We start from the raw sequence: 27,374 nt of genomic DNA, 5'->3' as shown, positions 1-27,374 counted from the left end.
CAACTGCTCAAATTATATGTAGCCTGTTACAGATCGGTCAGTTGAAGCATAAACAGGATGCCTTTCGTAGATACACAAACTGCACAAGTGCTTCTGGAAATTCTTCTGTAACAAGGTAAGGGTATTATTTTTGACAAAGTACTCTCATTGCAAAGTTTCTCACGTGACATTTACTGCCTGCCTCCTTCACTTTTGTGCTTTTATAGTTTTAGCACTTTACACTAGGTTCAGATCTTATCCCATTAAACTGTTGAATGGATGGGAGCATGGCCAAGTGTTGACAGTGCTGTGCTGTACTACTGTATACTGTGCTACACTACAGACTGAATTTGGACTAGTTTGCGCGCCTCGCGTCAATTTGTAGGTTGGAACTGCCCCCTGCTGGAAAATAGTGATACTTCATGCGCTAGTTGTAGTTACCTTAGTTGCTTTAAGAAAAAACAAGGGAAAAAAATAAATTCGTTTTGCCCTCCTGATTTACACCGCCAGGGAAAAAATAGGGTAATCATGCAGCAACATTGAAACTCTATATTTCTACACTGTACAGTATTCTTTATTAGAGTCTGACAGGACCAGGAAAAAAAAAAGAAAAGAAAGAAAAAAGTATTAGCAGTCAGTGGTACCGAGCATGTTGCAGGGGGTACATGGAAACATTTATTTATAGGATAAATAACATCCCCAGTCATTTCATAAGCATGTAAGTGTAGGCTGTTTGAGCGCTACAACTTTTTATTTTATTTTTATTATTATATTTAAACCACAATTATGCCTGAGATTAAAAGTTCAAATTTATTTACGTGACAAAATGAAATTACTTTCAGTTGTGTTACGTTCTACTTTCGGAGAATCGTCATCACGTATGAGTGGAGGTACTTATAGTAATATAAAACTAAAAAAATACAGTAGAGGGATCAACACGGATTATTTCCGTAGATTATTATGAAGTAGTCCGTTTTTTTCTTTTTTTTATTATGAAGTACAGTAGTCCGTGGGAACCACGAAACCGCTTCCTCTTTAAAGGCTCCGCCCATTTTCAGGCAACGTCACTAAAAAACTTTCCAACTCGAAATGCCTTGAATGTTAACGTAACTTTGACATTTCCGCTTTTGTACTTATTTTTGTATCAGTAGAAAAATATCAATGGCTAAAAAATACAGTTTTACTTTTTAAAAAATCATTTGAAATAACACATTCTGTGGCGCTTTGTATAAGCCTTAACGTATGTGGGCGTATGTACTTATGACAAATCCGAGCTAGGTCGGAAGACATGAAGGCAACTAAAGTTCAACCCTGTTGAGTTGTGACATCTCTCAACCAATGGAGGCAAAACACAGCAGCGCGGACACTAGTTTTACTCCTGGTATGTCAAATAATTTGTTCATCCCCATATTACGACAGTACAGTAGAGTAAGTAATGAAGCTGTTGACGTTATGAAAACTTGTGAATCACTAGCATTTCCAAGTCACTGGGATTGCGCGAGCATCTGTTTTTGATGTTTGCTAACTCGAGGGTTACTAGTTCGACTTGTTTTTGACAACAAGCCGTCTTTCTAACTTTTTATTTCTAGTTGCTGCTTATATTGTTCTATTAAAGGAGCACTTACTGAGCTCACGTTTACGATTCAGGTCAGCTCATTAGAGAAATAGTAACCTAGGTCACTGGAGCTATTTCAGTTGCCTGGCTGGCACGTAAAGTCAAAAAGTACCACCGGTATTTTCATTAGATGTCATCTCTGTCGTTTCTGTATTCCAACCAACACTATTTCTACGTAAAGTATTCGTTTTTAGACGAGGTACCTGAATGTCACTTCTGGTGTGGTTAATAATTAAGTACACTACAGTGCCGTACTGTTTATCTCCTCAGATCCAGGGGGGGCGGAAGCAACACAAGATGCCTCCTGTGACCAAAGCCCTGAAGGAATTATCAGTAGACAGATGAGTGAACAGGGCCGATTTGCCTATGCTGCACTATGTGGCGTCTCACTGGGGCAGTTGTTTGCTGGGAATGAAAACAGGTAAAATAACAAAATTGGACAGTGACAAGTTACGTAAAAAAAAAGAAGACATATTGAAAAGGTGTTACAACTATACATCGTTTTTTTTCCGGCCCCGATGCTAGTATGTTCAGGGAACAGTTCCTGCAGGGCTTGGTCCACTGGCTGGACCTGGATGAATCTGTGATGCCGGTCATGGGGGCCTTCCTGTCTGGCCTGGGATTTGAGGGCTCAGACACCTTCCTGTCCATCCTGCAAGCTGAATCGCTGATGGCTGCAGGTGCCATCCCCATCCTACAGGTATCACTGTAATAGCAAATGAGACAAATGTAAACAATCATGTTATATTTATGAAACATTAAGCTAATGTGACACATATTTTACTGGATGTAATACAAGCTCACATAAGATGAACATTTTGCTCAGCTCAGCCATAGCTGTATGTTGCTATTTCATTCATCCATGTCCACTTTGCAGCAGCCCCCCATTTAATTGCTTCCTCCAGTCTCTTGTCAAATTAAAAGCAAAAACCACATTGCCCCCCTTTCTGTAGCCACATGCCAATAATTTCAAGATGTAAATACAGGAGACAGACCTTCATTCTTCTCTATGTTTGTTTCCTCCTGCACTATTAAAAACACACACACACACATACTTGAACTTATATAATTGTGAGGACATCCATAGACATAATGCATTTCCTAGCCCCTTCCCCCTACTCCAACCATCAAAAATGATTGCCTACCCCTATTCCTTACCCTAACCTCAACCATAACCCAATTCGGACCTAAACTCTAAAACCAAGTCTTGACCCTCAAAAAGAGGTCTAAACTTGTGGGGCCCAGCAAAATGGCCCCCACATGGACGGGTGGGCCCCACAACTGAAATGTTGGCCCCACTGTGTAACAAAAACAAGACCACATACACACACACACACACACACATCATTAGCAGGGCAATCCAAATCAGCTCTCCTGTAGGTGGCTGTAATGTCATTCACATATGCCAAAAGAAATGGAGAAGAAGACATGTTGTCAGTCTTCTGTGAATCTGACATTTTTTTAACTACATTATACTAAATGTACTGTCACAACATGTTGTTCTGTTTTTGTTAGTCTTTAAACATACTTATTTCTTAATTGCAGGACTTGGTGTCCTTCTCTGTTAAAGACGGTAAGAAACCTCACTGACAAGTATATTCCCATGAAAATTTTGCCTACATTGTAATGCACTGTAATTAGTGGGAGATTTCAGTTTTTTGTTTCACTTTCACATCGGATTCTCTTAAAATTGGAATTTATGGCATTAATATTATCACATCTTTTAACACTCATCATCCTGGGGGAAAAAATATTTTACGCAAAATACAGTGTTTTGGATGCTGGATTCACTATTTTGTGTTTGTGTTTCAAGAGCTGTTGCTAGTATCACGTAGGAATAGGAGTGTTGGAAAATATTCAAATTCTAGCATGATACAGTGGAACCTGCAACATAAAAAAAAAGTTTATTCAGGGATGGTCATCAATGTGTTTTGATTTAGAAAAAAATGCAATAGGACTTAATCAAAAATAAATAATGTGCTACATGGTCCGAATGTCTCTGACATAAAACATTTATTAACTGTACAGGCTGTTGTGTTCATGTTGAGCATTTATAATAATCATATTAACATAACAATAAGTTACAAAATAAAACCCAAAACGCAATCCTTCTTAATGGCAAATGATAAAGGCTTACCAAACTGAGCTCCAGTGACACGTCTGATTTTCATTTCATTTTATTTTGACTTTAGACAAGTACGGACATATTTTTACGGAACATTCAGCTTTTTTTGTTGTTGTTGTTCCTGTAATAAACTGCCTGTTGCACTGACACCAAAATGAGTTCTACTTCATGCTCTCAGGTCACTATGATGCCAGAGCAAGGGTGCTCATCCGGCACGTCGGCTGTCTGCTCCGAGTTTCACCGCAAGAGCTGGAAGAGTTTGAGGAGACACTTGGAGAAAGGCTGACTGAAGGAGGAGAGGAAAGCGAGTAAGATGCTATACGAGTGGCTTACTTGTTTTCAAAAGTCACATAAAGAATCTGACGGATTTAGCATTCATACAAAATACTGTATAACTTGCACAGTTGATTCCAATTATTTGTTTACTAGGGAGGAGTCATCCCGGCGACGGAAGAGAGAAAGAGGTCGGAAAATAAGACGCTACCTCCTTATTGGACTTGCAACAGTTGGTGGCGGAACTTTGATTGGTGATTACCCATCCGTTTTCCATGCTGTTTATTATGTGGCCGTAGCAGAACTATAGCCAACTTATGCCGAGAGGTGGAGAGATCACCTATCAATCTCTGCACACATGTGGACAGACAACATTATACTTACATTCATAACTTTAATCTTAAATGAACCCTACATATCATTTTACTTCAATAAGTGGCCTCCACTGAAGTACACACCATTTCTCAAACTCACTTTATTCTCCATTTCATCCACCCCTAATAGACACCTTCTTTTGGTCCACCCTGAAAAGATATGTAATTAAAATTGCACCAGCAACAGTTAACTGCTGAGCCATGAAACAGCAGCATTTATTTACCAAGCCACGTAAACAGGCTATCAGATTTCAAATGTTTTGTTTACCGGCTGCCACTGGCATGTTGTAGATGAGTGAATTGCCACTTGGGGAAACAGCTGTGTTTTTGCATACATTGAAGATGCTTATGAAGCACTGCTGATTAATGGGGTGTACTGTTTTGGAATGCAAATGATTTTTGCATTTAATAATTATCCCCCATCCTTGTTTGTCAGGTGTGACTGGTGGGCTGGCAGCCCCCTTAGTGGCAGCAGGGGCCGGTGCCGTGATTGGGGCTGGAGGGGCTGCCGCTCTGGGTTCAGCCACTGGCATCGCAATCATAGCCTCCCTTTTTGGAGCAGCCGGCGCTGGACTTACCGGTGGGTGTAAAGATGAGTAAATGTCTCTATGATGCTCCAAATCTATGATGCTCTAAATTCTAGCCCTTCATTAATTTCACCAACTAAAGAGGTTTTGTTGACTTTGAGATGTATTTGCTGTTTTTACATAATGTTTCTCAACAGGGTACAAGATGAATAAGTGTGTTGGCGCAATAGAGGAGTTTGAATTTTTGCCGCTAAGCTCTGGAAAGCATCTTCACCTTACTATAGCAGTGACAGGGTGGCTGTGCACTGGTAAATACAGTAAGTGTTGATCATCTTATTATTTGTATTTAGACATTTCATTTTTATAATTAGGTCACACCAACATTAGGTACACCTGAACTCTCCAAACTATCGAACAGTTTGCCTTAAAAATTTAATGGACACTTTTGAGGTTGTAAGATACTGTAAAATACAGAGAATGGATTTTCAAAGTGGAACAATGAGGCCCTTTTTTAATGCTTAGTTTTGAGGTTTGTGTGTTGTTTGTGTAGCGGAGTCAGTGCTAATGTAGTTTTGCAAGCATATCATGTTGAATGAATATCAAACATTTGGCTAAATATTCAGATCGGAAGGTATCTCAAAAGTAAGTTTTGAAAAAATAATCTTTTCTTTTTTCTTTTTTTTTGCTCAATATTGCGATTTAATATACAATTTTTTTAAAGGTTTATTTCCCACGTACTTTTTAACAAACACATGCAATAAATTTATCACATTTATCGCGACCCTAGTGAGGATAGAGAATGGATGGCTGGATGGATTATACATAAATGTTTTGGGCTTATAGGTTAGGTTAATGCTAAACTAAAAGCAAATGAAGCATGAATTAATATGTAAAACTATTTGTCAATATGCTTCAAATAGAGTTGTTAACTTACTAAACTCTTGGACTTGGAATCTTTTAAGTCTTCACTTTGGCAACTTGACAAAATTCCACCGAACCAGTGGGGCATAAATTCAGTAAGAAATAGCAATAATTAAAGCAATAATGCAAAACTATCTGTGTCATCAACTTTGCGTGTTTATTGAAACAAAAAACAAAAATGTACAGAAAAATGCTTGTGGATGTGGTTGAATGTTGTGGATGAATGAGAATATCCACAAGAATGTAATGTGAACATGTAGGCTATAGCCCTCTTCAGCATTTAACTTAATGTAGACAACATAAATACATAAAATCTGCATTTATATATATATTTAAAAAAAAAAGAAAAAAAGATTACCAACAGGACCAAATGAAACCGTTTTGTTTTGATTTTTTCAAAATTGCAGCCTTGAGGATTTGAAAATTGCATTCTATGTTGTGATATCGATTTAAATTTGATTCATTGCTCAGCCCTATTCAAAAGTGTCATTTGCTAAAATTGAGTCACTTGACTATCACTTGATCTTGTGAATATGAACACATTCATGTTGGTAAAATAAATGCATAACAAAAGTTAAAAAATAGCAAAAGATCTATTCTGACATTCATGTATCAGCTCAACTATCTTGACGCACCAACGCGCTCCTCGTAGTAGTACATACTTGACACGCAATGGCTAAGTATCACTCTATTTGAAATTGCCTCCCAGTCGACTTTACATAAGAGGCTAACTGCTCTCATCCAGGCTCGTTCCAGGCCCCTTGGTGCAGCCTGGGAGATTGCGGGGAGCAATACTGCTTGGTGTGGGAGTCGCGTTTCCTCAGGGACCTGGGTTCAGCCATGACCTCTCTTTTAGACGGGCTGGTCAGCATGATGGCTCAGGAGGCCCTCAAGTACACCGTCCTCTCAGGTAGGAGAAGAGAAGAAGGCTGAGAAGATCATAGGGAGTAAACATGCAGAATTAGATACCTGCTTGTTCCTGGGAGGTGAGTCTCCTCACCAATAGACTCATCTGTGACATTTACTATGAACAATGTCAATTCATCTATCTATGCCAGCAACGTATAGTGAACAAGTAAATGAATGTGCGTGCACTAAAATGGCAGCAGGTACAATTGAATTAACCTATTACTTCAGTATAAAGTATATACGCTTTTTGACATTTATATTTGGTGATGTGCAATGGGATTTTTGTAATTTAAGACGTGCCTCGGCTTAACCCTGGAGAACCCAAGAACCCTTTTCTTCTTTGGAAAATTATGAATTATACATTAAATGACTGCTATAAGTTCACTGAACACCAAAATATATGTATTTTCAATTTTAACCCTTTTTTTTTAACTAGCTCAGAGTTGCTAATTTATTAAAATATATATATAAAACATACTCCTAGGCATTCTGCAACATGATATGAAATAGATTAACAAAAAAAAACACAATTTTACCATCTGATGGTTTGCTGTGAAGGTTTTGCTTGGATTGATTTCCAGCTCAACAAAACAGCATGTTGCCAGCCATCTTGTCACCACCACTCTGGCTCATGTAAGTGCAATATTCATCCACTAGATGGCCCCATGCAGGGGTCAGAAGTGGCACTCTGGACTTTTGAAGTTAAATTTGTAAAAAAAAAAAAAAAAAAAAAGGTATTTGTTATTTGAGTAGCAGAATTTATAGGGGCCAAATTTGACCCGGGGGTTCTCCAGGGTTAAATTAATAAAATATTGAAAATATTGCTTTAGATTTTCACCAAACTGAAATCTCGCATAATATACTGAAGTCTCACATGACTGGCTTGAATACATAACGTACATATTGAGACATAGAATGTAAAACCAATGCTACTCAACTCTTACTTTGTGTCGTTGTCCAGGTATCGTAACAGCACTCACGTGGCCCGCCTCTTTGCTGGCTGCCGCCAGTGTCATCGACAATCCCTGGTGTGTTTGTCTGAACCGCTCGGCTGAGGTGGGGAAGCACCTTGCTCAGGTTTTGAGAAGCAGACAGCAGGTAAGAAGGCGTCTTTTTGCGGCTATTAGAAGCCTGTGGTAGTGTCTTAGCAGACAGACAATAACATTTAAGAGTAAAGAAATTAGACTCGTTTTCTAAAATAAAATAAAAATATATGGTTTAAAATGTTTAGAAGCAGATACACAAAAAACAAAGCAAAGTTTTTAATCTGGATTTAAAAGCATTTACACCCGAGGCTGTTAATTCCATTTGTGTGCAGCATAACAGCTAAATTCAGCTTCACCATATTTACTTTGAAGTCAAGACTAAAAAAAAGTGTAATTGTTTGATTGAATTGCAGGGAGATTTTCTTTCTATCGATAATGATGTTTCAACAACTCAGGCTGTCTTCTGCATTAAAAGGGGAAGCGTCCAGTCAGTCTGATAGGCTTCAGTTTGGGTGCCAGAGTTATCTACTTCTGTCTTCAGGAGCTCGCTAAGGATCAAGGTATGAACATCAAGTTTCTTCTCAAATCTAACTTCTCTTCTACTGTCTGGTACTTTTTCAGCTCGAGTTGCAATTTTCCATATACAAAACCAAGTACAATGCAATGCTATTTCTAACATATACTAGTTTAGTTTTGCTTGACTGTTTTTTTTAATTGTTGCATTGATTTCCCTGAATATTGTGGTAATTATCATTAGTAACTTGCAAGGAACTATATCCCATTACAGTAACTGTATTACACTCTGCGTCTAACAGTTTTCTGTATTTCTAGTACATACGCCAATTCCAATAAATTTGGGACGTTGCAACAATCTATATTCAATTTAACTGAAAGACAAGATATTTAATGTTGAAAGTGATCTATAAACTTTTTTTTTTTTTGCAAATATTGGCTCACTTTGAAGTTGATGCTTGCAACATGTTTCAAAAAAAAAAAGGTACATAGGCATATTTATCTATGCGTTAGCACCTTTCCAGTTTTAACAATATTCAGTAAGCATTTGGGAACAACATCCCAACTTCACTGGAATTAGGGTTTGTAGTAGTAATAGTATTTATTAACCGGTATATATTATGCAAAGTATAATGAAAAACTGTCTAGGATTAATTGCATTGCAGTCAATGGAATGTTGTGTTTTGTTTCGGTTTTCCAGGTAGTGAAGGTGTTGTGGAGGATGTGGTCCTGCTGGGGGCTCCTGTAGATGGCTCGGAGAAGGCCTGGGAGAGAATGACCAGGGTGGTGGCTGGAAAAATTGTCAATGGGTACTGCAGGTAACTGTGTTTACATATTAGAGGATTTTTTTTTTTGGGACTATTTAACAGCTGCTGTCCTGTCGGCAGGATTTGGGATTTAATCATAGCCCACTTACAATGTCTTTTTTCCATGTCCACCTTTCAGAGGGGATTGGCTCCTGGGGTTCTTGTACCGAAGCTCAGCTGCTCAGCTCTGTGTTGCTGGGCTACAACCAATCAGCATCCAGGATCGCCGTGTTATCAATGTAGACCTCTCCTCTGTGGTGAGTCATTTTTTTATTTATTCATTTTTTTTAATAGAGGCACTGAAGTGAAGTGAAGTACATTTTTGAGTGCATACAACTAATTAGTGCATGGTAGGAGTTGCCCATTCAACTGTAAAATATCACATCTGGAAGTCTGTCAATTAAGACACTCTTGGTGGATATAACTTAAAACATAATCAAATTCATTAAGTAGTATATCAATTTTAACTGGTGTGGAGTGTAGCATTAAAGTAAGATATTTCAAAAATATCAATCGGCAGAAAAGTCCACTCTCACAAGATTGGGTGATATTTAGATTTTTGCGTAAGTGGAAATGTTAACTTCCATATTCCCAAATGGACTGAAAGGTTATTGTTGTTTTAGAGGCTAAAGCTTTAATTGTGATGCCATACCAGAATGAAAGTCTGAGACAAACTTGCCAGTTGAACATGCGGTCCATTCATTTTTTTCCATGTTCCTCTTTATGGTCATTAAACTTCCAATACTTGAGCACACACGGCAGCAACAAACTGTTTGTGTTGACAGCTACTACGTATTATACTTTGCAATTTTTAATCATTCAGATTTGGCAGGGTTGTTGACAGCAGTCTTCTCTGTGGTGTGTCAAATTTAGAAGACATTTATTTTCATTTTACAGGGACTTAAATCTCAAACATTATTTTAGATATATGAATTATAAAACCCAGAAACTAAAACATGGGTCAATACAACAATCTTCTTGAAAAATGATGCAAAAATGGTGGAACCAGTTTGTCAGATTTTTTTTTTTAAATGATCCTCAGTGTTAACACCACAATGACACATTACACTAATGCAAACATAAACTGAGCTTAACATAAAAAGGAAAACAAAAGCAGTGTGAAGATACAGTACATTAGCCACAACGTAGAACAATTAGTTGTTGTTTTTTTTATATAGGGCAACTCAAGTATTTTTTTTCTTTGCAGGAATATGTTTTTTTATGCCCTCACTAGTCTAAACACGGTATTCTGATTAATATGGCTTTGGTGGAATGCGAGGGCACATTTACCGGTACGTCAATTTCAGACAGCAGAGGGCGGTATAATGTCAAAGTGGCAGCCACCTGAGATGGATGAAAACAGGTTGATGAATCTGCTTAATTCTTATTCCTCCAATACAATACTGTGTTTAGGCTAATGGGGGCACATATTGCAAGGAAGATTTTTGACTCAAGTTGCCCTTTAAGGAATGGAAAAAATTTACATGGATTTTTAAAAAAAACATTTTTACATAGTCAGAAAAAGTCTTGTTCATAAGGAAAAAATATAAATATTAAAAAATGACATTTAAACACATTTTAATGTTCCCCAGGTGAAAGGTCACTTAGACTACATGCGTCAAATGGACACCATTTTGGTGGCTGTGGGAGTTCCAACTAAAGAGGTCCCAGGATCCTCCTTCATGCTTCGTCAACCTGTAACCAAGGCTACGGGCACAGTTGACACCCCGGACCAAACCCAAATCAAGCAGCAGTTGCGGGCACCCCAAAATCCCGTCCAGGAGGCTGGGACTTGTTTCGCAGACATCCGTGAGGACTCAACAAGGACAACAGAGATGGCCGATGGCTGGGACGTCCCCGATATCTCAGACCTGTTGGACACCCTCAGTAGTGACGATAATGAGTCAGAAAGTCCACCCAGAGACAGGAACAATGCACCTCTCTGTCAGGTAAGCGCTACTAATCATACACCTGTTTTTAATGAGAGTGAAGAGCAGGCCGAGGTGGATGATGAACATGTTTCATGGAGCTGGGATGATACATTATGGACTGCAGAGCAGTCATAAACCAGCTGCTTAATTCAAGATTTTTATCAACTCTTTGTTTGAGTCATCGAGGAATGTCGGAATTTTAAACTTCTCGTGACAAGTCAGAAAGATTCTGTACAAAAATGAGGTGGTTTGATCCCAAGCACAGAGAGAACATGCAAACTCCACACAGTTGAGAGTTGACACTGCAAACCTTTTTGTTGTAAGGCCGCCTTAAGAGCCACCGTGCCTCTTAGAGTCGTTGCAGACCGAGCGACGTGGCCGAATGCGACTGAACTGTCACGCAATGTGCAGGGTTCTGCCACTAGTTTTTATGAGTGGCTGAGCGTCGGCTAGTCCAATCAAAACCGCACATTTCCAGGTATGACGCGTAGCCGAGAACCACCCGTCTGCCGCAGCACCGCCAAGCCATACCATACAGTACATATTGTGTTTTTATAAAAATATTTAATTGTATACTGTAATTTCAGACCAGATGTACCCGTTGCTAAAAGCATAGCATGGGAAGGCTCTGTGGCCGAAATGCACGGGTGCAGTCAGTCAGCCTCTCAAAATATCCACACTTTTCTATTCCTGTCCATTTCCTCTCTTTATAGAAATCTGCATCTTCCTTGGCAATCACGCCATGACTTTGTGGTTCAGTTAAAAAAAACAACAACATAACAGTAGCCTACGTCAGACAGTACAATGGATTCTCAAAACTCTATACAGGGTTGCGGGGCTGCAGCACTTCCGTAGATGTGCAGTGTTCGGTGAGTGTGCTAGTGTGAGTTGCCAACACATTTTTTCTCCATGTTCCACTTCATTTGCATTCAGCCGCGCCGTTCAGTTAGCGGTAGGCCTTAGATAACGTACTGTGAAAATAATATGACCTCGCCTAACCCTAAAATACTTTTTGTTAATACGTTTTTTTTTTGTGTGCATTTTCTGACTAATTTCTCATGAAAACATACCCGAGCCAACACTTAGGAAGCTTCAAGTGAAGAAAAAAAAAAGGAAGCTTCAAGTGAATATGAAGGAAGGGTTTTAATAACCACTAAAAATGTAGACAAATGAAGTAATGTCAACACAATTTAAATTTCCTTTAGTAATTTTAAATAATGTAAGAATTTATGTTTTAGACTAAAAGCTTCTTTTTTTTAACTACATTTAAAAGCTATATTTCTTGTATTATATTTTTAGTATTATATTTTGAGAATATTACTAAATAGAACAGCTAATCCAATTGTGCTTTTATCCACTTTTGGCGACTTTGACGAATCTGTAAGTGTCTAAGCCAGAGCTTCGGCTAACAGCAGTTTCCATGTTTGTGTGCTTTTGAGTGTATTTATGTGTTTTACTGTTTTCCTGGCGGTCAATAAACTGCTGACAAGTGCATTGGTGACTGTTGCTGTCCTTTTCACATGCGAGGGCATTACACTAAAAGCGTACTGAAGAAAGGAAAAACTTATACAGGCACAGGTAACAGAAAAAGGCTCAAACTCTTGAGGTAACAAAAGGTCGCTTTGACCTATTAAAAAAAAAAAAAAAGTCTTCTAGTTCAAGACTATAACTCAGTGTTAGTGGTTTAATGTGACTACCTGATTGGGAAGAGGCAGTTCGATCCCAGCATGCTCGGCATCCATCAAATTGACGGCGTCTGTGGCGGTGGCAGGTGGAGGTGTGGTGTCAGAAGCCAGAGGGGGGGACGGAGGCTCGCTGCAAATGTTGGGCTCTCCCGAGTTGCGGAGGGACAGGGAGAGCGCTGGCGATGGTTGCCTTGGCAACCGTGAAGAGCAACAGGGCAAGAGCTTCCCAAGTGCTCGCTTGAAGTCCCTCATGAAGAGCGGGTAGATGATGGGATTCATGGTGCTGTTGCAGTAGCCCAGCCATGTGATGGCGTCGAAGAGCGCCAAGGGAACGCAGTCACACACTGCCTGGATGAACGGCAACGTTTTTAGTTCGCCCCGCCTTGAAGTTCAATGGTCATTACGGTCAATTCTGTGTAGTACATTTGACTCTAAACAGAGTCTATTTGGTCCCACTATAAACAGTGTAAAGAAACAAAGAAATTTAAAAAAGTAAAAATAAATTAAAAAAAGTATGTCGCTCTACTCCAAGAGCTGATGTTTTCAGTTGTGAGTTTGTTTCTCAACCCTCGTGTAATGTTTTTTATATTTTTCATAAATGAGTAAAATTTTGTCAAATCACGAATTTGTGAGTGAAAAATCTTTAATAGTTTTTTTCATGGGATAGACAAATTCTCTCGTACACTAAAAATACTGTACGTAAAATTTACTCTCTGTTTAGAGAGGGACCAAATAGACTTTGTTTGGAGTAAATTAGTTCTAAGTAACGACAATATTGTATTTGTTAGCCTTATGTAATGTAACTTTGTACGTCAAGAGGTTATCGTGAACCACGGAAGTGCTTTTCAAGAGGATATAACAGGACTGTGACTATGTTTAAAAAAACGTATACTGGTACACACAAAAAGATTAATTAGTGGGGGGGGGGGGGGGAATACAAAAATAAATGCTTTGAAATTATGGCTTAATATGTGACACTTTTTTCCCGTGAGAAACATTCAGATGAATGAATGTTTTTCGCTTGATTCAAAAAAACTGGAGTGCACACATTTGAGTGAGCCTATTATACATAAATCTTCAAATTAAAGAATAATAGTAAAGAAGGAGACAGCTGTTAGAGGGCAGCTTCCATTACGATCAATATGAGATGGTTGGGTGCAGTATAACAGAAAAGAGGTGTGTGTGCGTTTCACACACCACATTGAGTGTTGGAAGGGAGACGAACACACGCACAGTCTGCTCTGTGATGCCGTTTTGGGCTGGGGAGGTGGGTTGTGGGGGCTGTTTGTGAGAGGGCACAGATGGGAAATCCAAAAAGTCTGGAGCATTGAACGCTCGAAAAACAGCACAAGTGTCATTACCAATTCATTTGCTTTTTCAATGAAAATCAACAAGTGAAGATGAATAACAAGCATAAGTGTTATTTTCTTGACTTCGGAATGAGTCAGCGGGCAGGCACACAGCTTGAAATGCCAATCTACAGCGCATGTATGTTTTTGTCGGATAGATTGGACTAGACGCCAGGGCTGGCAAATACAAAAATAGATTAGTATCCAACGTTCTTGGTTTCTTTCCCGTGCATGAATTCAATGCTGTAACGGTCATGAATACATAATTGAGAGAAGTGACAAAACAACCTCTGACTCAGTAGGACACAAGACTGGCGGGAGGAAAAATCTGCTACTTTGCTGTTGTTTCTTGAGCAATATCATACAGACGATAAAACTGGAGGGTATGCTGGGAGACAAGCACAATGTACATCCATGATACTGTTGGCTTTGACAAAGTTAGATATACTTCACTAACCTGAGCCATGTTGATGATGAAAAAGGGGAGCCAAGTGCAGAAGAAGAGTCCCAGAAGAACTCCAAGTGTCAGGCTGGCCTTCAGTGCCCTCCGACCCTGCCTGTGAGCCAGATGGCGCTCACTGTTCACTGATGGCTACAGTCAGAAGTGAAATGGAAATTGATTTGTACAAAATATTATGGAATGGTCATTTATGTAACACAAGAATGTTAAGTTGTTAATGCTACCCCACCAATAGACACTTGTTGCCTTTAGGGTTACAGTTTATCCCAAAATCAAAGTGAATATCACGAGCTTTAAAATGTAAGACAAGAAGAAGAAATGCCATTTTGGTACAGTAATTTTGCTGTTCTTCCCTCTCGCACCCGCCTCCAATCCTTCATGTGTGAAAGTTTATTTTTGCATTGCTTTGAATTAGGATCAGCTTTTTCGTGTCATCAGTTTTGAAATTACTCTGGCTATTGGATACTTGCTATTCTACTCTCACCACTACTGTCTGAGTTCATTTCAGTGTTTGTGTGTTTTGTCAAAAGTACCAAAAGTCATGATGGGTTTACCAACACCCATAAATTTGAAAAAATTGGAGACCAAACCACTGAACTTGCATTTTGCACTATAACATATCTTTCCTAAGCTTTTTTCACTGGCAAGCTACTGTCGGGCTGCTATTATGTCACACTTAATACATAATTAATTGAAATATGTATACACAGTCAAATGAGATAACCATTACAAATGTTAAAGCAGCAAACAAAAGTAACATGTACGGTGCAATTGAAGGGATACTAAAATTAAAGTGCAGTACTGTATGACTTGATAAAATATTCGTTCTTGCCGTCCTTGTCATCACGTGAACGTCATTAGTCGCGGCCCGCACGGAATACGGAATGTTGTTCTAGTCAGCTATTTAAATAATAATAATAATAATAACAAAATACCTTTATTTAACAAATTATAATCAAGAGCCAAAACATGGCAAATATTAGCAGCACAGTAAACATACAAGTCATTATACACAGCAATCTCACAATAAAATAGTAAAAAAATAAAACAGAGGAAAAAAGTAAATATTGTAAATAAAAAATTGCAAGGGGTTTTAAACTAAGAAATATTAAAAACACCAAAATGATAATGCAACGTTAAAGTCTTGACAGCCTTCTTATTTTTAGAAGCAGAAATGGAAAGTAAATATACTTCTATCACTTTTAAAAACAGAAAAAAAAAAAAGTTTTGACTTTACAAATGTACACTTATGTACAAAAGCGTATTGCATTCACTTGAAAAAAGAACCTCCTGTTTTTCTGACAAATTTTTTGGGAGAGCTTTGTTTTTTGAGTATTTTTTTTATTTTCAGTTTTTCTGAATATTTTTTTTATTTTCAGTTTTTCTGAATATTTTTTTCAGTCAAAAAATAGTCAAAAAAACAGGCTGAAATTAATTATTCAGGAAACAGGGAAAAAAATATTTTTAAAAAACTGAAAAAATATATATTTAAAAAAACAGAAAAAAAAAACTTATTATAAAAAATTATTCCGGAAAACAGAGCTGGTGTTCTGTCTTTCTGAGTATTTTTATTTTTTTTTTACCTCTGAACTCCAAGTGACTTGTTGCAGACTCGCTAATAACGGAAGCAGACACTTTACCGCATACCTCCATATGAAATAAGATGGTCATGTTTACTGACTGGCTCTCAGTAAAGGAATGAATGTGTATACTGTATTGTGTGGTTTGTTCTCTAATCTCTGAGGGAAAAAATATTCCAAAAAACAGAAAAATAATTATTTTATAAAACAGGGAAAAATTACTCAAAAAAACAGAAAAAAAATATTCAGAAAAACAGAGAAATATCTATATTTTTTTAAAACAGAAAAAAAATACAAAAAAAAAACAGGGAACAAAATCAATAAAACAGAAAACAATACTCAAAAAACCAAAACTTTTTTTCGTCTTCAAGTGAATGCAATACGCTTCCGTACTTATGAATATCAAACTTGGCAAGATATATTAAAAGATGAATCAAATATGGTCTAGTCAGCTAGCTTAAGCCCAAGATGCATCGGTTGTTGCTTGTGAATGCTCAGCGACAAAAATATCCCAGGATTCATTTCATGCTGCTATCATGGAAAAGCGCTATCCAAGTGAAAAGCCCATTTACCGTTAACGAAATACGTCAGAGTCTGGGGTAAGTACACTTTCTTAGGATGAAAGTTCTCGAGTACATTCTTAGGAAGACCGTACTTTCGGTTCTTCGTATTGAGAAACGGCCGATCTCTTGCAGCCGACACTACTAACTACTGTACCGAACTGTGTGCCTGTTTATTTAGTTGTACCATATCATTTTTTGTTTACTTGTGTGAGCGATTAACCCCTGGGCGTTATTTTATTTTGAAATGGCTTGGTCAGAACCAACAAAAAGCCAAAAAATGGTCAAATAACGCCCAGGGTTTAAGCAAGGTAGCATTACGTAAGGTATGCAAGGTATACACTTCAAGCACATTATAAGACAACTGGGACCCGTGTGTGTGCGCACACTTTCTTACCGCTACATTCTGTGATACTGCGGCCTCTTGGTGACTGCAGTCATCTCCATCTTGGTGAGCGCCATCCCCGAACGAAGGAGGCCGAGATGCTTCCCCGAGAGAGGGATGAGGATGCGGTGGGTGGCTCAAGGCCGCGACCCTCTTAGCTTGTCTACGAGCTGCCAGAAGAATTCGACAGTATGTGAAGCAGATGGCGCCAGAGGGCAAAAAGAAGGTGAGTACGGATGCCACCAGAGCGAAGGGCAACGTGACCTGCAGACGGCACTGAAAGTAAAAGCCGTGGAGCTGGAAGTAAGACGAGTCCGAGTCGAAGCTGATGTTGGTCGGGGCCAAAGGTTGCCCGCTCAAGTGGCCTAAGCTGTGCCACTTCATCTCAATGGGCAGGAAGGAGGCGAGCGCCGCCAACCCCCAAGCCGCCCCGACCAGCAGCAGCGCCCGAGGCAGGGTCATCCTCTGCTTGTAGCGCAGTGGCGAGATGATGAAAAGATAGCGATCCAGGCTGATCACGCACAGGTTGAGGATGGAGGCGCTGCAGCACATGACGTCAAAGCACAGCCAGACGGGGCAGAAGGCCGGCCAGAGCACCCAAGCCCCGCACAGCACGTTGAGCATGGCAGGGGGCATGACCACCAGCGCCACCATCAGGTCCGACAGGAACAGGGACACTAAGAAGCAGTTGGAGGTGCACCGTAAAGAGCGGTGGGCGAAAACCAACACGATGAGCAACACGTTGCCGCAGATGGTGACGAGGATGATGACGGTCAAGAGGAAGGCGAGCAACCAGGGGCCGCCGCCGTTGATGTTCCAAGCGCTGTTGCTTGGAAAGCTGCTGTTGAAAGAGCCCGAGTCGGACATGGCGCTGCTCGTTGGTAAGCAACTGAAAACGAGCTCCAGACGTATCGGCTTAGCGAGATCTTCCTGATGTCCTGGAGTTGCTTTCACAAAATTCCAAACAGTCTCATGGATCCATCCACCGCCCAATGGGCACGAGAGTCCAAAAGAGAAGTGCCATCCAAGAATATAAAAGAGCAGAACAAGAAATTCTTCACCTCACAAGTCTGCGCTGCAATTCTTTCTATTCTGGGAGACGGCGCAGAGAAGCAAAAAAACGACACAAAATCGTCTTTAACGAGGTGCATAGGTAGCACGGTCCTTGTAACGCTGCATTTAGAGCCTCTCGCTCCCCTTAATCCCCGCGTCGGCCACTCTAGCGCGCCTCCCCTCCAAGGCGCACAGATTCTGAGAAGGAGTGTGTCAAAGCGTCGGGCTGTTAATGCATAAGCATGCGCCATCACACTAATTCCACATCATTGACACTGTGTGGGTGGTGGTGTTCCATGTTTGGTCATGGTGTTTTGTACCAATAGAGGAAGTTAGGATGCTTTATAAAAAAAAAAAAAGTTTGTCTGCAAAATGATTCATTTATAAGGTTAGGTTAACTTAATTGGCATTGAGGTTGTAGTTCACAGTAGCTTCTCTATTCAAGATGCACTGTGATTCATAATCAAGCTTTTTAGTGAAATCCCTCCCTATCAACAAGTCTTTTGACTTGGTTCACTGATTTGTGCACATTCTTGTAATACCTGCACTTTTTTGTTAAGACATAAAAAAAAGCAGCAGACATCTGAGCATGTTTACATTATGAAGAATTATCAGGTTGCAATGACCAGGATCCAAAAGCTATCCTACAAGCCCAAGTTGCTCCCAAGAGCTCTTCTGGATGTGAGCAAACATCCCGACCAACGCAAGTTGGCCATGTGGCAACAAATCATAGAGATGGTTTCGTACTGGGCTCAAACATGGTCAGTCCAGTACTTAGCATACTAAGTGGATCCGAGGTCATGTGGACACTAGCAAAAGATCGATTGATAAAATGGATCAATTAAAATCAATTGATAAAAGTCCTCTGACAACAACAACAACAACCCTTGAACGTTGTTTTACGACTCAAAGCCAGTGTTGATGTTAGCGATTCTAACTCATTCGCTGCCAGTGACGGCTATAGACGTCAAAAATTTTGACCAATCAGAGGAAAAGCTTCAATGTGCACTTGCAGAGCAAGACTTGACATGTAATCCAAAGATACCACCAGTCGCGAGGAAGAAGAGCAAAACAAAACTTTGTGGCTCAATCCTGCTCATTAGATAGGAATCTGTCTCTGGTCTGTGCACCTGGCAGCCTTGATGAACATTTATTGAGTATCTTCCGCATTCATTGGATGAAAAGGAATGAATCGTATATTGATCAGTTTATGTACACAAAAGATACTGCATTGGTTACAGTAAGCCTGTCACCGCCTAACCATCCTTATGAATAGTCACATTGTGGATAGCGTGTGACTCGACTACACGGTATTGTGTTGGATTGACATTGGCCCGTTTATTGGGAACAACTGTTTTTGAAACGGATGCATTTTAAGGGTATGAAGAGCTTTTAATTACATTGATGTGTTGACATGTGATTAAGTAAAAGTGGCCACAACACTCATAAATGGCAGCACAAATCTCAGTAAGGTTGCTTATTCTCTCTCTCTCTCCAAATGAAAACGTGCTTGGGGCTGTTGGAATGACACTCTTTGTCATTCCGCGTGTTCGTTGTTGTTCGGGTTGAGAGAATGTTGATTTTCTGTATACAGACTGGAGATCGGTGAACAGGACCTTGGAAGGATTTATTTTACAGAATATTCTGCACACAGCAAGTTACAGACAAATGGCTGCAGTTCCTCTCCGCTCGTGTGTCTTTACAGCCGACTCCCAGCATTCTTATACTATGTTGAAGAGGATTATCATAAAACCCCCAAATCATTATTATTTTTCTTTTCTTTTGTGCACAACGGGCTTGTTTTCCTGACAGTTGGTAAAGGCTCATTTCTATTTTATTATGTCATGTGCAACGGTGACCACTAGGTGTCAACTATGCATCCAAAATATTTGTACTTAATGCTTTTTAGAGTGAAAAGTGGCAGTGAAATCAAATACAGACTGCACATGTGCCTGGAAAGTCTTTTAACCCAAAAGTCTGGTGGGGCATGGATAGACTGATAGTGGCATAGAAAGTGGATGGATGGATTGAAAATTGCAATGATTGTGACCCACCCATCTCACTTAATTCACATCAACTAAGTTGTGCATAAATTAAATTACACGCCCTTCACATTGTGTTCTCTTCATACTGATTTTATTACACAAACACAGACTGTCCTGATCAAGCATATGCAATACAGATGCCACATGGGAGAGGGTCTTCTTATCAGCAGATACGGGTGTCTAATAGGAGGACAGTTCAAATAGCGACTCCAAAAAGCAAAACAAAAGATGTTTAAAAAAAAAAAGACACTCCTTTGATGACTTGAGGCTACTGGTCCTGTTGGGGGAAACAATACACATTGGTTATATAAACTTAGAAATATGACACTGCTAAAGACAACAATTTATAAAAGCACAACAGGTGTGTAATTCCTCTACAGAGTGGTGATGTTGGTAAATAACACTCTAGTCAACTCTAGCACGTCCTGAATTAATCAGAACTTTAACACGAAATATCCTTTTGGTCATATTGCAATAATAAAAATAGTGTATTTTCTTTAATAAAATAACAGAAAATGTGAACATGTTTTTTTTTTTAATAAAAAAAAAGGCCATCACATGTGTTCTGCAAACAAAGTACTGTTTCCAAAATTTGACCAAAACCGTATTTCCTCATATATACCCGTGTGCATTGACTTAACAGCAGATTTTATTTTTAAATTATTTATTCAGTCTTTTATTTGATATGGACACCACAAAAGCAATAGACAAACCAGAAACCTTGCTTTAAGAGTAGATAAAATACAAGAATCTAAATATAAAATAGACAAGTTAACGAGTTCGTTTTTAAAAAAAATCAGTGTCACGGCAGGTATTTTTTTAGTACAAATCTACAATGCTGACGCCGGACATGTTGCTGTCTGTTAATTGGCCGGTGAATAATTTGAATGTGTAAATGCCACACACCTCTTTCTGGTTCCAGTCAATACTTGGAGGCAAAACAAACTGCTAGTTTTCAATTGTTGCACATCAATGTAAGTTTGCAAAGCTGTAAGAACATGGTAATGTGTCATTTGGTTCTTCTAAGTCTTACCAATGAAGCTAATTTCTTTTCAAACCTCTTCCCATGTGTGTGTGTGTGTGTTTTGTCAAAAGAATACAGTCGTATTTTGTATGCTACAGAATGGAATAAAAACAAAATGCAGTGGCACAGACATAGGCTTTTATTTGTTTGAGGAGGAAGACACTATTTATTGATATACAGAAAGAAAGAAAAAACAGCTCTCAGAATCATGCAGTGCAGTTTTGGTGACACGACTGTCACCGTATATGTTTATGGACTCTGCATCAATTTAAGTTGCATTCTACGGATATATTTGTCAAGGTCGATTTTTTTGTTCTCATTAGATTGCGCCACTGTACCTCATGTTGTGACCTTTGTGTGTGTTTATGAATCTTACCTTTTTATGCAGCAAGTAATGTAACCTCAAGTCATTCTGACAGTTGGCATATGCCATGCCAAGGCCCATCCCCGAGCCAAGCGTAATGGGCCAGGTGCGCCCTTAAATCAGAGACAAAATGTAGTGTGTGCAACATCAGATTGTTGTCTGTTCATCAGCTAGAGCAGCAAATAAATTAACTCACTTTTGAAGAAGATGACAGAAAACACAATCCCCAAGCCAAGACCTGTGCCTAGAAAAAGGAAAAAGCAAGATCGTGAACACCATACATGAAATCCTAGATATACTGGCAACACTTAAATGTTTTTCATAAATATTTGATTTGCTGTTAATATACAAGTGGAAGCAGTTAGTTACAAATTTCTTACTCAAAAAAATAAATATACAGGTGCAAAATCATGCATTTGTAGTTCACAATTTAAATACCCAATTCAAATGCATGTCAGAGAGCCAGGTTTTATACATAAACAAAAATCAACAAACCCGACAGTGTTCAAATGACACTTATTTTATCTTCAAACATTGTAAACGAATTATCCATCATTATAGTAACCGTTCTGATGTTTTATTCGTGTCGAAAAGTGCCGAGATGTGTTGTACATGTAAAATAAATAAAAAATGTTATTTGGTGGTCATTGGCTTGCCCTTCGCTAGCTAGTTAGCTACCTCCCCACTCAATGACAACTGCTGTTTTAAAAGCGGTCGCTCATTCTGTTTCACATGCTTGCCATAATTGCACTACACACAGAGAAACTTGGGGATATTTACCAAGCTTAATGACACCATCCGCAAGGCATCGGTCCCACTTTTTCCCCAGCTCTTTCTCAGACATGCTGAGCTTCTAGCTTGAAGCAGGCTCCAAGTGTCAAAAGCTGACTCGTGCCGCATTCATTTCAATCGGAATTCATATCGTTGAAAAACGATGCAGGCAAGCATACGTTCAGGATAAGACACAACAAATAAGAATATGGGGCATAAAGAAACTATACGTGGGGCGGGGGAAACCGTCAAAATTTTTAATAAAGTATGGTATCAAAAGAAGTTATTCCGAAAACTTCGCGTGTGCTTGTTTACCTGAATGCAGCACATAGTTCTCGCGATAGCTCTCGCTTAAATACGCTATCATGCGGTGGAACAACTGATCTGTATGACTTTTGAAGCCGCGAGGCCACCATATTACTACTCTAAAGAAACGGTTCTCGGCATACGATCCATATGCAGTATCGAAATTAAACATTTGAGACAGTACTTAGTAGAAACAGCATGATTTATGATGCTTTAAATTTGTTAAACATAAACAAGCGGACTTCAGACATTTTTCAACTTGTCTTAAATACATGTATACATTATATGCTTAATGATATTTACAGGAGGAAACGTGTGTGTGTTTGTATATATATTAATATTATATTTTATATATGTAATTCAACAAAAAATGCTTCTGTCAAATCTAATATTGAGGTCTAAGGAATTGAGCGATAAAAGAAAAAGGGGATGTTCAAAGCATCACATATACATTGATACATACCGTCCACTTGTTAAAAAAAATAGTGACCACCCCACCACCCGAACCTATGAGCTATGGTCTAATCTGTACATATACGTAGTTTATACATTAGTCGCAAGGTGGGAGGAGTAAAATGGCCGTCCTGTGGTTTCAACGGCTTCAGCTATCCAATTTTATACAGATCAGTGGGTGCAACCTGTATGTGTGGGACTCCCAAAGAAATCATCTGCCGGTGCCACCAAAGTTCAGTACGGTACTGTAGTTTGATTGGTAAGAGTTTATTTACCATTTTTCAAGTGACATTTCGTTTGCAACAAAATTTTAGCTTCTTTATCATAATATTTCTGCTTTCCTGAGACAACTAAGAGCATTTAATGACAAAAAAAAAAAAGTACCCCAGCATAAAAAAATGTACATAAGCGTGCAGTCAGCTAAGTTGCTAGTAGTACACTTCTGTAGATTAAAACAAGCATATAACACAAAATCAACATGGACGTTTTTAAATGGCGCAATTTAGAAAAAGCAAAAAAAAGCAAAGAGGTAGAAACCATGTCTTTATAGAGTAAAGCTATCTTTGGCCTAAAATAACAAAATTCCCCTTTTTCTCATACTGTACAATTGTTCTTTTAAAAAGTAATCACTGAATTTACATCAACTTGGTCATGAATAATGGAACATTGACATCGAAACTTGCACCACTACAAAACACAAATGTAGTGGTTTAACAGATCATCCATCGATGGTGAACACAATACCATTGGACCATGGGTGTAAAAGTTCTGGATGAAGCATTTTAGATTAATCATTGGACTCTGGCTGGGGCTTGCTTTCATGTGTTGTTGTTGTTGCTGGCAGGGCGCTTTCCTCGCTTGTCGTTCCCATCGAGTCCTTACTGATAGCCAGGAGGTCTCGAAGCTCCTTGTTCTCAATCTGACCAACAAAGTGTGAAGAGGGACACATGATGACCAAGAACGAAAAAGGGTACCAACAGGATTTTTTTTTTTTTTTGCCAGAATTTGCAAAAAACTACTAGAATAACAATTCTGTACCATTGCACTCTCAGATAACCTTTGGTAAAACAAATTTTGAAATCTAGACTAGCCACCCATATGTTCTAATTTCCATATTTTTTTCAATGTTGGCTGGTATGCGACCAAATACAATTGACGTAAAATGGTATATACCGGTAGATCACGTATCTTGCCAATCACTTACCGTAACACTACCCTTCATCTTTATTCAAGTTTCACAAATCCAAAACTTTACCCAATTTGTAATGTTGAGTGAAAAAAGACTTCATAACTGCACAAGTAATGTTTGTCTTTTAAATTAGCATATTAAGGTTTGTAAGCATGAAACGCAACCCAAATCACAATTTTAACATTTCACATGTTAACATTTGCAAGGAAACATTAAAAATAAATAAATTAATAGATTGAGAAACTTAAATACTTATACGCTTTGCACTGCTGTGTCCTGCTGTTAGATTTGAGTACTGCATGTACAAACTGCAATTCAGTGTTCCCTGAGGTGCATCCTTGGTGCCCAAGCTATATCACAGATTTTTAAAACATTCATCATGCGGACATTTCAAACATTCAAACACTTCTATTTTAGCTAAAAATATGTTTTAAATGCAATATTGTTGTACGCTCAATGTATATGTGATGCGCCCCCACTAAACACATCATTCCACACATTGCGTTTATGAAATATGAAATGAGCAGCAAAATCCACCCGTTTTTATCCATCTCAGGGGGCTGCCATTTTGCCACTCGCTGTCGACTGACCATGACATCACAGTCATGGCTCATCTATTCTCTGGGTTTGGTCATGTGACATTCGCAAAATAGCCACCTCGAGATGGATAGAAATGGGTGGATTTTGCTGCTTAATTAATATTCCACAAACATATAATTAATCAGAATACTGTGTGGTGTTTTTACTTGACTTTCCCTTTAAAGCACCAGTTGCTTTAAGTTTTATCCATCCATTATTATCTGTACCACTCTCTTTTGTTGTATGTGTCTGGTATGACGTAAACTTCCACTAGGAGTGGCAAAAAAACCCCAGCTTGAAGCACGCAACAGATACTAAGTATACTTTAAAAAGTAGTACAAATACGTGTGTAGGATGACAAGTGTTTTTGGGTACCGTTCAAAGCCACCAAAACCTTACTACTGGTAGAACTTAATAGTATTTGTTGCTTTGTAGTGTTAACATGTAATGGGTCGGATCTAACTAAATATTGACAAAAGTTTTTTTTTTCTGTATTTAGCTACACAACTAACATTTGTTGACATCGTTGACAAAAAAGTACAGTCACCTCTAGCTGGGCAAGTTTCTCTTGAATGGAGCAATAACGCTGATCATCCACCTGCACTGCTCGTCTCATCACCTGGCCCATCTCGCATATTCGCTCCACCTGAGTCTGCACTTCCTGGATAAGAGCCAATGCCATTTTTCTCTATTTAGTGAATTTCAAATCAGAAGATTCTGAAATGAAGCTGCAATTGGATACTGTAAAGAGAGCCGCTGTACTTTTGCGTGGTCCTCGTGGAGGGTAAGGACGGGTTTGGTGTCCAGCTCCTCTTTAGCCATCATCATCTGCAGCATATGCTTACGGTACCGGCCCATGATCAACTCTAATGTGTACTGATGTTCTTCAAGAGACAACCAGAGCTCTGAAGAAATAAAATGCATGTCAATGGATCATATTAGGAATACAGACAGAATTTAGTTAATTTATGTTTCCAAACCTTTATTCTCCTGTTGGAGTTCCTTGATTTGAGTGTTCTCCTGCGTTAAAAGGACATGAGGCTTGAATTTGATCATCTCTTGGACCTCTGAAGTGTCATCTGCATGCTGAGGTGAAAGAAATGGACAGGGACCAGGGTTATGTAAAGCCAGCCACACATCAAACGTCACGACCGAACTAGAAGGAACTGGACAATCACAAACAAACGACAGTCGGCCCATTTTCCTCACACAACCACCCGCCTGTCACAAACTTGCTGCAACAGAACAAATTGAGACCCCTTGTGTTTTGAAGGCTGATTCCAGTGATTGCACCATTCATTCACTGCATGAAGACTCCATATTATTGCTTTCTTTTTAGCCACAGGTCCAACCGTCCATTTGGGCGGGCAAAAAGTAGACCCTGGACTGGTTGCCAGCAAATCGCAGAGCATTTATGGGCAGAGAAATGTTATCACACCCATCCAAGCACAATTCAGAATATAATTTTATTGTGATTGGTAACAATTTAGATACTGAAGGCCTACCTACATTAAGGGATTGTTGCAATATCTTAAATGATGTCTTTACCTTGTCTGGAAGAGCATTTCCCACCTCTTTCATGCTCTGCACCCTCAGACTGAGGGCCCCGGACTGCTCGATGAGGCCCTCGGCGGCTGTGTCGTGCTCCTTTAACCTCTCCAGCAGTGTCCGCGCATCACCTAACACTTTTTCTAAAGTGCATGCCATCTGCCTGAAGGTGAACCGTATATGTTACGCTGGCAAGCTACTCACACAACCCACTTTACGTTGGCTAAAACAACCTCACAGTGTTAATCCGACACTACGTCGTGGTCTTCGTGCACCAAATGTACAGTCTGTAGCTCGAGTTCTGTTGTAGCGAAGCGTTTTTCTATTACATAATAGTATAATATAACCAAAAAACTGTGCCGATTGAAAATAAACCCTCGAAGCACAGTAGTGCGGTAAACAACACAGTCTGTTTTACAGTCAAAACTCGTATCAGTACGCGAAGCATAGTGATGACGTCACTTCCGCATTTAGATTTTTTTATTTATTCACTAATGTAAGGAAAATACAACTTTTGAAAACATATCAGCAATATTATTTGTAAACGTAGTTAATAACATTTCACATTAAATTGCATTCACAAAATAAATCCTTTTGTGATTATACAAACGGAATAAAAGGAATTCAAGTGTATTTTCAGAACAAATGTGTCTTCGGTATTACTGTCAGATACAGTGTTAAAGCCTTGCTTTCGAAATGAACCATACACCACTGCGAAAGAACTGTTTGATGGTGAACAAAAACAACAACAAAAAATTGTCAGTTTTATATATATATATATATATATATATATATAATAAAAAAACAACATACATTGTAAGAGAACTATAACAAATCAAATCTTTCCAATAAAGAAACTAAAAGAAGGGCTTTTCTATCCATAACCAATTTCAAAGACTTACAAAATAAAAATGAAAACATTTTTCCATTGGAGTAAACACGCTTTTGTTTTAAAATATTTCAAAGACTTACAAAATAAATACATTTAAAAAAAAAACATTTTCCCAGTGTAGTTTTAAAATATCTGCATTTGACAACAACAACAGGTAGGGTAGTATCCCCTC

The 27,374-nt window shown here is 38.9% G+C and overlaps 4 protein-coding genes across 5 annotated transcripts; 1 reads left to right on the top strand and 3 right to left on the bottom strand.

Annotated features, from left to right (window-relative positions):
- The first annotated feature begins 356 nt into the window (after positions 1-356).
- Positions 357-12,453, top strand: tmco4 (transmembrane and coiled-coil domains 4). The gene is made up of 14 exons (XM_077581996.1): positions 357-1,360; positions 1,865-2,015; positions 2,120-2,294; positions 3,140-3,167; positions 3,898-4,027; positions 4,149-4,246; positions 4,803-4,946; positions 5,091-5,210; positions 6,560-6,724; positions 7,685-7,821; positions 8,185-8,269; positions 8,923-9,040; positions 9,168-9,285; positions 10,621-12,453. Exons 1-14 carry the CDS (start codon positions 1,318-1,320, stop codon positions 11,092-11,094), a joined length of 1,986 nt encoding a protein of 661 aa, XP_077438122.1. The 5' UTR covers positions 357-1,317; the 3' UTR covers positions 11,095-12,453.
- On the bottom strand, positions 9,704-18,180 carry htr6 (5-hydroxytryptamine (serotonin) receptor 6). The gene is made up of 3 exons (XM_077582007.1): positions 16,991-18,180; positions 14,451-14,585; positions 9,704-12,992 (listed from the first exon to the last, which is right to left on the bottom strand). Exons 1-3 carry the CDS (start codon positions 17,843-17,845, stop codon positions 12,636-12,638), a joined length of 1,347 nt encoding a protein of 448 aa, XP_077438133.1. The 5' UTR covers positions 17,846-18,180; the 3' UTR covers positions 9,704-12,635.
- Positions 18,181-20,178: 1,998 nt separating this feature from the next.
- On the bottom strand, positions 20,179-22,401 carry micos10 (mitochondrial contact site and cristae organizing system subunit 10). The gene is made up of 4 exons (XM_077551504.1): positions 22,245-22,401; positions 21,661-21,708; positions 21,477-21,577; positions 20,179-20,353 (listed from the first exon to the last, which is right to left on the bottom strand). The coding sequence occupies exons 1-4, from the start codon at positions 22,306-22,308 to the stop codon at positions 20,345-20,347; spliced, it is 222 nt and encodes a 73-aa protein (XP_077407630.1). The 5' UTR covers positions 22,309-22,401; the 3' UTR covers positions 20,179-20,344.
- Positions 22,402-23,226: 825 nt separating this feature from the next.
- Positions 23,227-26,755, bottom strand: sike1 (suppressor of IKBKE 1). 2 transcript variants are annotated; one of them, XM_077551492.1, is made up of 6 exons: positions 26,544-26,755; positions 26,311-26,473; positions 25,743-25,848; positions 25,525-25,667; positions 25,310-25,423; positions 23,227-23,913 (listed from the first exon to the last, which is right to left on the bottom strand). In XM_077551492.1, exons 2-6 carry the CDS (start codon positions 26,467-26,469, stop codon positions 23,782-23,784), a joined length of 654 nt encoding a protein of 217 aa, XP_077407618.1. In that variant the 5' UTR covers positions 26,470-26,473; positions 26,544-26,755; the 3' UTR covers positions 23,227-23,781. The 2 variants fall into 2 exon arrangements, with proteins under 2 accessions (XP_077407618.1, XP_077407609.1); XM_077551483.1 differs by having other exon boundaries at positions 26,549-26,755.
- Positions 26,756-27,374: the final 619 nt, after the last annotated feature.

This window comes from Vanacampus margaritifer, chromosome 1, assembly GCF_051991255.1.
Source record: "Vanacampus margaritifer isolate UIUO_Vmar chromosome 1, RoL_Vmar_1.0, whole genome shotgun sequence".
NCBI lineage: Eukaryota > Metazoa > Chordata > Actinopteri > Syngnathiformes > Syngnathidae > Vanacampus > Vanacampus margaritifer.
This window is presented reverse-complemented; position numbering and strand designations above follow the sequence as displayed.

What these genes read in the sequence shown, in the direction of transcription:
- htr6 (XM_077582007.1), bottom strand. Translation starts at nt 17,845, where the DNA reads ATGTCCGACTCGGGCTCTTTCAACAGCAGCTTTCCAAGCAACAGCGCT. An exon ending in CAGTATCACAGAATGTAGCG is followed by an intron (nt 14,586 to 16,990) that starts GTAAGAAAGTGT and finishes TTCTGACTGTAG; the next exon opens with CCATCAGTGAACAGTGAGCG. An exon ending in TCATCATCAACATGGCTCAG is followed by an intron (nt 12,993 to 14,450) that starts GTTAGTGAAGTA and finishes CCGTTCATCCAG; the next exon opens with GCAGTGTGTGACTGCGTTCC.
- micos10 (XM_077551504.1), bottom strand. Translation starts at nt 22,308, where the DNA reads ATGTCTGAGAAAGAGCTGGGGAAAAAGTGGGACCGATGCCTTGCGGAT. An exon ending in GGATGGTGTCATTAAGCTTG is followed by an intron (nt 21,709 to 22,244) that starts GTAAATATCCCC and finishes TCCTTTTTCTAG; the next exon opens with GCACAGGTCTTGGCTTGGGG. An exon ending in TTCTGTCATCTTCTTCAAAA is followed by an intron (nt 21,578 to 21,660) that starts GTGAGTTAATTT and finishes CTCTGATTTAAG; the next exon opens with GGCGCACCTGGCCCATTACG.
- tmco4 (XM_077581996.1), top strand. Translation starts at nt 1,318, where the DNA reads ATGGAGGCAAAACACAGCAGCGCGGACACTAGTTTTACTCCTG. An exon ending in TGGTGGCGGAACTTTGATTG is followed by an intron (nt 4,247 to 4,802) that starts GTGATTACCCAT and finishes CTTGTTTGTCAG; the next exon opens with GTGTGACTGGTGGGCTGGCA. An exon ending in GCTGTGCACTGGTAAATACA is followed by an intron (nt 5,211 to 6,559) that starts GTAAGTGTTGAT and finishes GCTCTCATCCAG; the next exon opens with GCTCGTTCCAGGCCCCTTGG.
- sike1 (XM_077551492.1), bottom strand. Translation starts at nt 26,469, where the DNA reads ATGGCATGCACTTTAGAAAAAGTGTTAGGTGATGCGCGGACACTGCTG. An exon ending in ACTCCAACAGGAGAATAAAG is followed by an intron (nt 25,668 to 25,742) that starts GTTTGGAAACAT and finishes TTATTTCTTCAG; the next exon opens with AGCTCTGGTTGTCTCTTGAA. An exon ending in AGAAACTTGCCCAGCTAGAG is followed by an intron (nt 23,914 to 25,309) that starts GTGACTGTACTT and finishes TTTGTTGGTCAG; the next exon opens with ATTGAGAACAAGGAGCTTCG.